The sequence below is a fragment of the Haliotis rubra genome, unplaced genomic scaffold, assembly GCF_003918875.1.
Source record: "Haliotis rubra isolate DU_JTF1 unplaced genomic scaffold, ASM391887v1 Scf1230, whole genome shotgun sequence".
Taxonomy (NCBI): Eukaryota; Metazoa; Mollusca; class Gastropoda; order Lepetellida; family Haliotidae; genus Haliotis; species Haliotis rubra.
In genome coordinates this window covers 109,509-123,889 of record NW_025765149.1, presented here as the reverse complement: position 1 = coordinate 123,889, position 14,381 = coordinate 109,509, and the positions used below count along the sequence as shown (strand labels likewise).

Below are 14,381 nucleotides of genomic sequence, written 5' to 3'. Positions count from 1 at the left end.
CTCCACTGTTCTTCTTTCTCCGTACCCTGCTTTGAATCAGTCATATTGCGGTCTGGCACTCATGGGATGAAAGCCCGAAGTTACACAGGTTAGCTTCACAAGATGGGTGATGGAGATGACAAACGTAGAAACACAATCGGTGATGACCACAGAGTACAACCGCCCCGTGAGTTTCCAGGTTAGAGTAGGGTCGCAAGATGTCCTGCTTACCGCTAGAGGCGACATGGGTTGGTGGTCTGACTTGCAGGCTCTCTCCAACGGTGTGGATTGTTTGTCAGATTGTCAATCGATGGTTTTTCAAGGCCACCATTGATTACATGCATGTTGCTGTAATGTTGTTGGAATGTTGCTGGAGTGTTGAAGGCACAAGGAACAGAGGGCCGAACAAATTGAACCCATGATCATCGGTGGCTGGAGCCACACAGACCTGTATACCTTTGTCTCAGGTTATTTGACTGTTCGCGTATATTTTCCATTCAGTGACAACATTATGGAAATGTTCTGACAACGTAGTTCCCTGACAAGAAGTGAGTGAGTGTGTCTATTTTTACGCTGCATTCGACAATATTCCAGCTATATGGCAGCGGTCTGTACATAATCGAGTGATGGTCTAGGACGTACATCCGTGTTCATCTTACGTCCTTCCATGGATGGAGTGATGGACTAGGACGTACATCCATGTTCATCTTACGTCCTTCTATGAATGAAGTGATGGTCTAGGACGTACATCCATGTTCATCTTACGTCCTTCCATGGATGAAGTGATGGTCTAGGACGTACATCCATGTTCATCTTACGTCCTTCTATGGATGAAGTGAAGGACGACTCGGATGTCAATTCGCAGATAGCTCCTGCCATTGAACTAACATTGATTTGCAAGCACGCGTGTAATAATATGCATTGAATGAGGAACGTTTCAGATATGAGCCAAAGCTTTCATAGTCACAACAAGCGATCAAATATGCATTGTTTGTGGTTTCTTTTCAATACGCATCGTCTTCTCGTTATTTCACAAGCTCCTTCATCCTCCAAACAGATATATAATTGTTCCCTTTTGAAATACGTGGTAATGTGAACCATAAAAGTCACCAAAGACGATTCACAAACTTAATATCATATTCATGAAAAACGTGGACTATTTGACCATAACGTGCGTATTTTGGGTTCCACACAGTTATGTGTTCCTAAACAGGGTAACCATGAAACAATACATGTTTCTCTCAAAGATGCCTTAAATTCAAGGATAAAGGAACACATTGTTTCCTTACAGACACTTCCTTTAAAAACTGTGTGAGCTTCGGTGGCTATAAAAGAAATTGCTAACTTACCTAAATATATTGAAAACTAAATGTATGAGTTCTGCAGCAATATTCCTAATGTTAACACTGGATACCTAATGCATTTCAATGTCAACGAATTGGCGTGCATTTAATTTATATTTGTTTTACTCAGTCAAAGTACATTACATTTTGTGCTCTCGGAGAACTCAGTTAGAAAGCCTAGGTGTCTCTTCTTCTGCACACAGGACTATTCATATTGGGCGTGATGCCTTCATTTAGTCGAACACGTCCCCATTTTGTCCCAGTTTATCCCTAGTATTTTGCTTTTGCTTCTAATCGGTGTCGCGCCCTGTCCTAGATCTGATATTTACGCAAAAACAAACGGCTAATGCAGTCAGTAAAAGGGTTCTTTTCGAAAGCATGACTACGAACCCGTAAGTGATGTTTCATTAATGACTGACTGACTGACTGAGTTTGGTTTTACGCCGCTTTTAGCAATATTCCAGCAACATCACGGCGGGGGACACCAGAAATGGGCTTCACACATTGTACCCATGTGGGGATTCGAACCCGGGTCTTCGGCGTGACGAGCCAACGCTTTAACCACTAGGCTACCCCACCGCCCTTCATTAATGAAATTATCGATTGACAAGTCAGATATACTATCTCTTAAAGATGAAAATAGAAGCGTAAAAACATTTAATCACGAGGAATCTCATAAAATTCAAGCTTGCTTCTTGCTTCTTGCCTTTGTGACAGTTTATATTCTGGCGATCACACAACTGGGAAACGATATACGTTTTTATGTTGCCAACTATATCTTTCTCTATCAAGATATTAGCTTTATTTTCCATAAGAGAAAACATGTACAATGTGTATCAGTTCACGTTGCTGCTTATGACATTTTCCGCCTTTGAGGTCACATTTAATATGTGGATAATATCTATCACAAGTGGTCTAAACAGTTTTCCAGACACACATAATAGAGATAATGCTATCCTGGTATGTTGGTCACCTTGGTATCAGTCACTCAAAGTAAGTTCACCCAAGGTTTCGAGAATTGTTTGAATGTAGATGAGGAAACATGTACAAGGCAATTGTCCGCTGTGTTGCGCTAATAGTAATCCATAATCATTCATCTTCTGCAACGCTGGACGCTGATGATGTTCGAGCTCCGTTTGGTCCTAAACTGTGTGTCGAGTGGTGTCAGAGACTTCCGAAGTGTCGCTCTCCAATCTTAGTCACCCATGACTTGTCATGTCATTTTAAAAATACAGTTGTCGACCACTGAATTCAACGGCAACGTATATGATCATCGTGAATGAGGTAAAGCACTGTTATTATTGTCAAACGTAAACTTTGAAGTGAGGTGAGAATATACCGAAGCATAATGCTGTCACTTTTGCAGTATAAAATATTTCTTTGAGCCAAATGTGTCGTTGCTTCGAGTATTTTCTCGCTACTTCACTTATTTTTTCGTTGATTCGATTATTTTCTTGTTACTTCAAGTTTCTCTCCAAAAATTGAAATTTCAAGTATGTTCTCGTTACGTCAAGTTTCATTTTACATTTTGAATATACTCGTTGCCTCCTGTATGTCCTCGTTATTTCAATTATCTTTTCGTTGCTTCCAGTATTTTCCCGTAAAAGACTGGTGAATGTGTAGGACCTGCATAAGTTTTCTGTGTGTCTCCGGATGAATGTTTCCTTTTAAAGTTGATGAAATAGAGTGATTTATACTAAATAAAGATCTTACATGTTGCTATGAGTTGCCCTATACAGCATGTATCTTTTGTTGTATCTCAGACACATTGCCCTGACAGCCGTCGACGACAGAAGACCATTGGGACCAGGAATCCAAGATTCGACACCCTACCTGGTAGGTGAACGTATTCTCTTTAAGCGCTGCGTATGATACAACGGAAGTAAATGAAGAAATATGACTTGCAAGTTGTCTGAACGCTTTACGCAGTTTTTGTAGGGTCAAGACGTTGTTTTGTTATAGGTTTTGACGTAGTTACATTTTTGAAAATAGAATAGGGTGACTTCAATAAGCGTGCCTGTGTTCGTGAGTGAGTGAATGTGTGTATGTGTGTTTACAGTGCGTGTGCGCGTGCGTGGGTGGGTTGGGGGTGTTACAGGAAGAGAAGTGTCAGGCAAACAAAACGCCTAAGAATGTTATGTAAATGGTGTAACTGACGGTCGATGGTGGCAAGACATGGCCAAAGTTTCGGGACAAGAAGATGTCATTACCTATGTACAGTTATATGTTCCAATAATGTTTATGGCTAATTTGTCTCTGACATAATCAAGTCTGGTTATATTCGGTTGACGCTTTCGCTTGTCACGCCGATTATCGGGTTTCATTTCCCCACGTGGTTCAATGAGTAATGCCCATTTTTGGTGTCCCCCAACGTGATTTTGCTGGCATATTGCTAAAAGCGGCGTACATCTGAACTCACTCATTCACTACAACGTGTGAAGCCCATTTCTGGTGTCCCCCGCCGTGATATTGCTGGTATATCGCTAAAAGCGGCGTCAAAATAAACTCACTCACTCACTTCGGGCATTGACCGTTCATATTTACTACTGCTTGAGATCATGCAGAGACTTCGTCGTTAATGTTTGATTAACTATGTTTCACTTCGTAACATTCGAAACACATGTCCAACATTTAGCTAATATGATTCTAAACACCGATAACATCTAGATGAAACGTTATGTGATGAGAAAAGGTTGAATTTGCGATTGACAGAACCATGTCCATGCTAGCACCTGTCTCCGTGAAGCTGGGGTAAATGGTGTCACCCCCTGTCTCTGCCAACACAGAGACGGATTCCACCACATACGTGCTGCCCGACTTCTACCCAGGACCAGCAATGGCGTGCTGGAGGCGTATTCTTAGGCGTGTCTATAGTACACAAGAAGATAAAGGCTTCCTATCCACTCAAACACGTCAGAATACATACATTAAATATTGATTGAATGAGTTTACTTTTACACCGCACTCAGCAATATTCCAGTTACATCACAGCGGTATGTAAATAATCGAGTCTGGACCAGACAATCCAGTGATCAACAGCATGTACATCGATCTACGCAATTGGGATATGATAACATGAGTCAACCAAGACAGCGAGCTGGCCACCCAATCCCGTAAGTCGCCTCTTACGACAGGCATGGGTTACTGAAGATCAATTCTAACCCGGATCTTCACGCGTACATATACTGACGGGCAAAATAAACTTTCTCCTCGTTCAATTTGATTATACTAATACAAGAAATAGAAGGTTGCAAGTCATTATCTGTGAAGCAATGACATAGGCACGTGCTAAGTACAAAGATTTTGCAACAGAAAGTTTCTTTTGCCCATCAGTATATACATTCAATAACGATAACAAACCTAATCCCAACCCACACACTACACAATATATATGATAAACGACATTTAACTACACAGATGTTAAATCCAGAATATACCCAGTGATAAACAATACTTATAAATGAATACTGAGAGTTAATATTGTTTGTACCTTTCAGGTGGGACTCGGAAGAACGCGGAATCCCACATATATCTTTTGAAAGACAGTGAACTACTTGTATATGCACCAGTTATACGGTCATGGAGGGTTGTGAGACACCGGCAAAATACCAGGGAATATGTTAAGGAAATAGCAGGTGGGGATGACAACTCGAGAGTCTACTATCTGGCTACTGACGGTCATCATTACAACATCAGCTACTACGACGTCAGCCGCAGCAATCCTACCGAGCCAACACCGATTGTGGGACATGGAAGATTAGGTACTTGCATTGACATTTATTTACATCAACTGACTGACTGACTGACTGAGTTGTGTTTTACGCCGCTTTTAGCAATATTCCAGCAACATTACGGCGGGGGATTCAAGAAATGGGCTTCACACAGTATGCCCATGTGGGGATTCGAACCCGGGTCTTCGGTGTGACGAGCCAACGCTTTAACCATCAGGCTACCCCACCCCCCTACGTCAACTGAAGAAAAGAGAGTGAGTGAGTTTAGTTTTACGCGGCATTTAGCAATATTCCAGCAATATCACGTCATGGGACACCAGAAAAGGGCTTCACAAAGTACCCATGTAGGGCTCTACAGGCGTGAGACCACTAGGCTACCCCTCCGCCCCCGAAACAAATGAGGAACACTGACCAGGTATAAGTGACAGCATATGGATGTCTCTCATTTCTTGCAGCTGCACGAGAGAATTTATGGATGTCAAATTATTTATTATGAAATGAAGTTGACATCCATACATTCTCACCTCAGGTGTATCCCTTTCAAATACCTCTCAAAGACACCGAGCAGTTAGTCAGGTTTTTGCCTTTGGGTGAATTTACGTAGATTTTGTATTATTGCATTATTAATCATATATGAAAAAAACAGAGATAGAATATTGTATCAGTACCAACTAATCGGTTCACTTCACGCCTCTTGCTGAAAGCATTAGCAATAAACCATTTCCTTCACGCATTCTTAATACTAATCTTATTGTTAACCTAGAAACCTATTCTGAGATAAATTCAGTGTGAAACATCTCTCCCGTTGTGAAATATGTTATCGAGTTTAACAAATCAATATAAACAACATGCTTGATGGGGTAGCATAGTGGTTAACTCGTTCGCCCCCGTTCGCCCGGTGTAACAGGCCAGAGTATACCCCTGTCCCAGACTATACCCAGAGTTAAACTGGGCTAGCCCAGACTATACCCCAGGTATAATCTGGGCTAGCCTAGTTTATACCCCGGGGTATATTCTGAACTAGGCCATAGTATATCCCCCTAGCCCAGATTATACCCCTACGGAAAACAAGTGATAAAGGATACTACTATAATTCTATTGTACTTCTCACACAATTAAACACTGGTTACAACATTGAAATGGTCCGATACATTTTCCAGATACAAAGCATAATCAGTGTGAGTTTTCAAGCTTAGAACGATATTAAAAAATCTCGCCCATGGTACCGTAAATAATGCAGATTTTTTAATATCGCTCTAAATTAGCCCAATTAAGTCAAAATGAATTGAAATTTGTGTCATGATGCTTATAAACATACGCTCATTCATTTACAACCTCCAAAACATAGAAAACATGTATTCTGAGTAAATGTAAATATTCTAGCCCAAGGGTGAGATTTTTTAATATCGCTCTAAATTAGCCGAATTAAGTCAAAATGAATTGACTTTTGTTTCATGATACCCATAAGTATACACTCATTCATTTACAACCTCCAAAACATGGAAAACATGTATTTTGAGTTAAAGTAAATATTCTCGCCCATTGGCCAACATATTTTTCTCCCATGGGCAAGATTTTTTAATATCGTTTTCTAAGTTAGTCGAATTAAGTCAAAATGAGTTAAAATTTGTGAAATGATGCTTATAAACATACACTCATTCATATACAACCTCCATAACATGAATTCTGAGCAAAATTAAACATTCTCGCCCATGGACGAATTTAAATTTAAAGTTTTCGAATTATTATTTTTCAAATTATTCATCCTTGGCATATATTCATAACAACTGCCTGTTTACTTTGGTCAAACCCCTTGTCAGAAAGTGCCCACAGTGCGGAGAGTTTCTGGACTTTTCTGAGTCCAGAATTAAATTGTGACGTGTTGTTACTTCATTTGAGAAGTATACATTGAAAGCATTTTCATAATGCTTCTTATTGCCATTTCTAGAATTAACTGTCGAAATGGCTGTCGATGATGGTGCTGGACTTATATTTGTTTTGAGCGTTACCAACACGAGACAGTGTCGACTTCTTGTGTTCAAGAACAAAGAGATCTCTAAGAACATCCTTCTGGAGATGTATCACTATGGGAGCGTCGATGTCGACAGGGCCCACAGGTACGTATATATTACCATTCGTCATCGCTTTCTGAGGTATAATACAGAACAGTGTGTGCATTTATTAAAACATGTAGTGAATCTGTCAATCACGACAATCACAAAGTCAAAATCATTAGTTCCAAGACAAAAGGAATTTACGGGAACCTGTGTGATAATGCACCTCATCAGTTCAAGGATATATGTTGTTCACTGACTCCAACACTACCTCACGCGCTATCTCCCACACTGCCTCCCACACTGCCTCCCGCACTACCTCCCACACTACCTCCCACACTACCTCCCACACTGCCTCCAACACTGCCTCCCACACTACCTCCCACACTACCTCCCAGCACTACCTCCCACACTACCTCCCACACTACCTCCCACACTACCTCCCACACTGCCTCCCACACTGCCTCCCACACTGCCTCCCACACTACCTCCCACACTACCTCCCATACTACCTCCCACACTACCTCCCACACTACCTCCCATACTACCTCCAACACTACCTCCCGCGCTATCTCTTAGACTTCCTCCCACACTGCCTCCCACACTGCCTCCCACACTGCCTCCCGCACTACCTCCCATACTACCTCCCACACTGCCTCCCACACTGCCTCCCGCACTACCTCCAACACTGCCTCCAACACTGCCTCCCACACTGCCTCCCACACTACCTCCCACACTACCTCCAACACTGCCTGCCACACTGCCTACCGGACTATCTCCCGGACTATCTCCCACACTACCTCCCACACTACCTCCTACACTGCCTACCACACTGCCTCCCACACTACGTGCCACACTGCCTACCGGACTATCTCCCACACTACGTGCCACACTGCCTCCCACACTACCTCCCAAACTGCCTCCCACACTAACTGTCACACTGCCTACCGGACTATCTCCCACACTACCTCCCACACTACTTCCCACACTGCCTCCCACACTTACTCCCACACTACCGCCCACACTTCCTCCCACACTACCTCCCGCACTACCTCCCACACTACCTCCCACACTACCTCCCGCACTACCTCCCACACTGCCTCCGAAACTGCCTCCCACACTACCTCCCACACTACCTCCCACACTGCCACCCGCACTGCCTCCCACACTACCTCAAACAGTACCTCACACACTGCCTCCCACACTGCCTCACATACTGCCTCCCACACTACCTCCCACACTGCCTCACACACTGCCTCACACACTGCCTCACACACTAACCCCCGCACTACCTCCCACACTGCCTCCCACAACCTCCCACACTACCTCCCAGAATACATTCGTGTTACTATCTCACACACAAGTACCTTTCCCTGACAGAGACCTAAAATCAAGCTAATTAACAATCAAATGACCGTAATTAATGAAGGTTTCAGGTTAATATTCAGATGATTTACTGACAAGTAGATTTGAATATGTGGACTGTTTTGCCAACGGATAATCTGAAGCGTTCAGACTTATTTGCAATACTTACTACCTTTGACTACAATCAGATTTGGCTGTGACCCATCACAATGTGTGAACTATGCAGGGATCCATACTCTGATGAAATCAGGCATGTGTTAACATCATGCAACCATTTCAGAGACTGCTATGATCAAACCTTCTCGTCATTTACAGGTAGTTTCAATTGAGATCTTGAAACTTTAAGCACTACAGATGAAGAGACATTACTCCAGTACATACTTGAAAGACAATGTGACATACAATTTGATGCAGACACAAGTAACAGATTCCATGATGTGTGTGCAGGATTTGTAGTCACTGGATGGCGATATATCAAACCTGTTATCAGCAGACACACACCGTGAAGGTGTATCAACGCCTTACTTGCATTGCCACGAAAAGTGACATTTAAACTGAACGTTTTCGCTACAATATGCTGTCTTGTATGAAGTTGAAATACCCTCTCTATTTGTTATCTACTAACGTTTTCTTTAACTGTTTGTCTGATATACCTATTATCCCCAAAAGGAGGAAATACAGATGATGATGATGATGAATGTGATGATGATGATGATGATGATGATGATGATGATGATGATGATGATGATGATGATGATGATGATGATGATGATGATGATGATGATGATGGTGATGATGGTGATGACGACGTCAGTCAACTGACATGCCATGATACAAACGAATCTGACCAATTCAATCCATACAAACATATGATTTGACATATTGCATTAAGACCAGTGTTGACGTTTTCCAGGAAGTTGTATATCGCCTACACGTGGCCAGACACTGCCTATGTGGGGAAAGTGGATTACGAAGGATGGGTGTGCGACAAGATCAGACTACCTGGACAATACCCCGCGTCACTGGCATACGACCCGAGAGGTGAGTTACACTGCAGTATGTCTTGGCCTTGCAGACATCATTTTTCACAATGATGTCATCGTCAGTTCCTCGGCTGGTTGTAACTCTACGGTTCTCTGAAATTTAACACTTCTTGAGAATAGACAACTTGTCCATTGCAAGTGCGGTGTTGATCGTAACAACGTTAACAAGTATAAGTTATCATTAAAGTGTTCCTTTTCAGCTCCTAAATGCCACTGTTCTCCATTCTCTTCCCATAGAGGTTACTTGTCATATCTTCCTACGAACCTCTGTTCTAATACGGCCATATTTCTCGGTTCTCGTAAAATCTCCTAGCGGCAAAAGATCGCAACACGAATTATCTCCCTTGTATCCATCCTATCAGAACACGTGTTACATCGACTTAGATTCAACTTGACTAACACAAGCAAATGTGAGGCCACAAATATCCCCCATCTGCCGGGGACTTGTGTTGATGTTACACACAAGACGTTTAATGGCTAGCTTGTCCGTTGTCAACGAGGGCGATGGAGACGCCACTGATCCGCCATAACATGACTTAGTTCTGTCTAGAAGAAACGTTTGCGCATCGGGCAGGGGAAGAGGTTTCGTTTTCTCGAAGTATATGAGACTTAAGCTAATGATTAACATCATGAGCTTTGATACATACACACTAACAGGCTTACTAACCTACCGAACCTAACTCACCTAACTAAGCTACCTATTAAACAGCCTAACTAACCAACCAACCTTACCAAACAACCTGTCTAACCAACCAATCCTACTAACCTACCTAGCTAACCAAACAACCTATCTAACCAACCAATCCTACTAACCTACCTAACTAACCAAACAACCTATCTAACCAACCGAGTCTACTAACCTACCTCACCAACAAACCTATTTAACCAACAAAGCCTATTAATCTACCTAACTAACAAACCTATCTAACCAACCAAGCCTACTAATCTACCTAACTAACCAACCTTTCTAACCAACCAAGCCTACTACTGACTGACTGACTGAGTTTGGTTTTACGCCGCTTTTAGCAATATTCAAGCAACATCACGGCGGGGGACACCAGAAATGGGCTTCACACATTGTGCCCATGTGGGGATTCGAACCCGGGTCTTCGACGTGACGAACCTACCTACCTAGCTAACTAACTAACCAATCTATCTAACGAACCGATCCTACTAATCTACCTGACTAACTAATCAACCTATCTAACCAAGCAAGCCTACTAATCTACCTAACATACTAACCTAGCTAACGAAACCAAACTAACTAACTAAACCCATTTAGTTTATGAAAGCATATTCATCAACCATACAAAATTACTAACCAAACCACTCTAACTAATTAAACCAACCTACCTAACCATACAAACCTCACTTCCTATCTGTCAATTTCAGGTTTCACTTCTAAGTTTATTTTGAGGTGACTGGGAGGTTATATTAAAATGGTCATTGCTTGTCGTAGGGACAAGCTGTGTTTTGTAAGCATGATATTAAATCTATAATAATTTGACTTTTCCAGACAATGTAGTATATGGGCTGGTCACTGACATGGGCAAGCAGCTTGTGTACTTCTTTGACTTTTCGGACGGGTCAGCAAAAAGAGCGAATATGATCCCAGGAGGAATGCAACCTAACATCATACTGATCGGTTTGACGACGTTTGCACTGATTGGAAGAAACGCGTAAGTAACAATAGAAAGTCATATTGAATAAATTTTTAAATGAAACGTTTCGTTAAAAGAATCGCCACTACTAACTGTGTCCCACTAAGACCCTGGTTTGTGGGTATGAGGAAACAGACAAAACCGATCTGTTTGTTTCCGCAACTCATTAGCCGTTCGGTGGACTTTGTATATACATCAGACAATTGGTGAGTGTGTGCCTTTTGAAATTTCAGCTGTTCGAAATTGTACAAATGAGGTTTCTTCCAGCAACCTGTGCTGGGTGTTAAGAGATATACAGCATGTAACGCAATAGATTGGGTGGTGTTACGGGATGATACCCAATCAAGTGAACTACACAACAAATTGTCATTGTCTGTTGACACCTAATACAGCTTAGAATTGATCTCCAGCAACTCATGCTTGTCGTAAGAGGCGACTATCTTGATGAGGTGGTCAGGCTTGGTTGACACACGTATCTCAATTGTGTGGATCGATGCTCATGCTAATGATCACTGGATTGTCTGTTCCAGACTCGATTATTCGCACACGACCGCAATATAGCTGGAATGTTGCTGAATGCGGCGTAAAAATAAACTCACTCACTCTTACGACAAGCATGATTCCTGAAGAAACATACTAATTCTGGATCTAGATTTTCATAGGTAGTTGCATCTGTCTTTGTCTTAGGCTATTTTCGAAACGATCGTAAAACTTAATATATCTTAGCTTAGATCTAAGATAGGTATATACCTGTCGTAACTAAGGTTGCGCGCACTTATAGTTACACCTTACCTTATTCAAGGAAATCGCTCTTATGATCGCGCTGAGATTATTTTAACTGTTGACATAACTTCTCACGACCTGTCTTAGTTATGAGACCCGTGAAGGTTCGGGTTAGAATGAGCCTTCAGTAACCCATGCTTGTCGTAAGAGGCGACTACGGGATCGGGTGGTCAGGCTCGCTGACTTGGTTGACACATGGCATCGATTCCCAATTGCGTAGATCGATGCTCATGCTGTTGATCACTGGATTGTGTGGTCCAGACTCGATTATTTACATACCGCAGCCATATACCTGGAATACTGCTGAGTGCGGCGTAAAATTAAACTCATTCACTATTAGTTATGAGAACTTCGATAATCTAGGCCCAGGTCTCCAGGTTTATCTCATTAAAGAGGCGAAGAGAAACGGGTCAATAATCCATACAGTACAGCAACACGTTTATGAAAGTCGGCGTCAAAGTTGACATATATTAAACAGCGAAAATTACTTCCACAGGGGAGTGCTGTATGACAGAAAGATTTCAGGAAGGACAAACATCGACGGAAGAAAATCTGAATCTGGTGTCATCTTGGAATATTCTTGACATTTTCCAGCTGCACGGGAATAGTGTGACTGTTCCTCTACTCCCAGAAAGCAATGAAGGATTTCGTCAGTTTTTTAAAGTCATCGTGTATCCTACACAGTGTATTACCAAGTCCTATTTGTGCACCACTATGGGTTGTTATGAGAAATAAAACAATGCGCTACGGGACATTACGAATTTTTGGGTCATAAGGATTTCCTTCTGGTGTGATAGCAAAATAGTATGTGACAAAATTTAAATAATTAGGGCTCCTTGCCTCTAGGCAGGAGACCTATTGTAATCGTTCGGATTATTATTATTATTATTATTATTATTATTATTATTTATTATTATTATTCCGACGATTTTTGTACCAAATATAACTCCTTAACCAATGCTCTGAATCACTTACAAAAAATCACACAGATGCGCACCGAGGTGTAGATATTCCCCTTAAAAATCTCTAGGCTCTTGGCCCAATAGCAAAGGGGCGATAATTCAAAATTAATTCCAAAATTTCAACGTTTGACAGCAAATATCTCAAAAACTAATTGTTCCGACACATCCAAATTTCTTGCACAGATGCACAATCGAATACCCAACAATTTTGCCTGGACGGGTCAAGTCGCTAAAACGTACCGTTTGGCAGTTATTTTTCTTTTCAGTTTTTCTGAGTAGTTTGCACCCAAAATGTCGAATTCTGCCCAAAAAGAGCCAGTATGGTAGATGATGTCCTTGGTGATTCCAGAACACTAATTGTTTTGAACGTAGACCCAAGAACGACTGAGATACAGCCTTTTAAAGAGGGAACTATTTCTTCTCCGGAACTACTTAAAAGGTACATCATCCCCGTGACCCCGGCTGTATTTGGAAGATCCGCTCGCCTGTCAAAACGTGTTCTGGCTCCGTTTTGGATGATGATTTCTAGCCCTCAGATACAATAGATAGAAAGTAAAGCCAAGGAGACCTCATCGTTGCCCGTAACTAAATTTGGTATTATTTCTAGAAGCAATGCTAATTGGTACGAAACTGGATCAAAAATGTACAGAATACCCTATGAGCCTGGAGAAAAGAAGTTACGTAAATAAAAATATGGCCGAAATGTTTTATAAGTGAAATGCTAGTATCCTATTACCCAATCGCAAAAATATTCAGATATTCAAAAGGCTGATCCTTCGTGTTATAAACGACTCTATACTAGTAGACAACTGGGTTTGTGAAACTAGATATATGCAGATTAATTGACCCACAATTAAGTGACAAACGAGATCGGACCTGTGTCATGACGGTAAATTAGATATACATGTACATATGGTGAAGAGACAAGGTATACTATTGGAATGAAGTTACAGTGCATTATTTGATATTGTGCCATTTTTTTAATGCAAAAAGATAATACCATGATTTGTGGTCGTTTCCTTAATCACAGTTTAACTGTTGACAGTATAATTTCGAAATCTGTATGATTTGACACTAGGGATCGAGACACGCCCTTGAAGAGATCTGGTGTTAAAAGTCAGTTCACGAATTCAATATCGTGTGTGTAGGCGTTAATTCAGACTGGACAACGACGACGCATAAATGACACTTAGCGATTGCAGAAAGCTTAGGGAATGTTGTCCCATGTCTGAACCAACTCTTGTCCCAATTCAGCTACCGTCAATGGTTGATTCTGGGCTTGACGTAAACGTCGCTCCATTTCACCCCAATCGCGCTCGATAGGGGAGAGGTCCGGAGAAATAGCTGGCCAGTTGTCTACTTTGGGAAACACACTGACAACCAGGTACAGCACCACCACAGACAGGTTCACGTGGAGCTGGTGGTCTACCATGGGGAGCACGTAGACACCCAGGTTCAGC

General features: G+C 41.8%; 1 protein-coding gene across 1 annotated transcript; it reads left to right on the top strand.

Moving 5' to 3' along the window:
* Positions 1 to 1,911: 1,911 nt before the first annotated feature.
* LOC124266121 lies at positions 1,912 to 12,697 on the top strand. Its single transcript, XM_046700935.1, has 7 exons — positions 1,912 to 2,606; positions 3,086 to 3,158; positions 4,820 to 5,083; positions 7,002 to 7,170; positions 9,386 to 9,513; positions 11,032 to 11,194; positions 12,456 to 12,697. The coding sequence occupies exons 1-7, from the start codon at positions 2,589 to 2,591 to the stop codon at positions 12,541 to 12,543; spliced, it is 903 nt and encodes a 300-aa protein (XP_046556891.1). The 5' UTR covers positions 1,912 to 2,588; the 3' UTR covers positions 12,544 to 12,697.
* Positions 12,698 to 14,381: the final 1,684 nt, after the last annotated feature.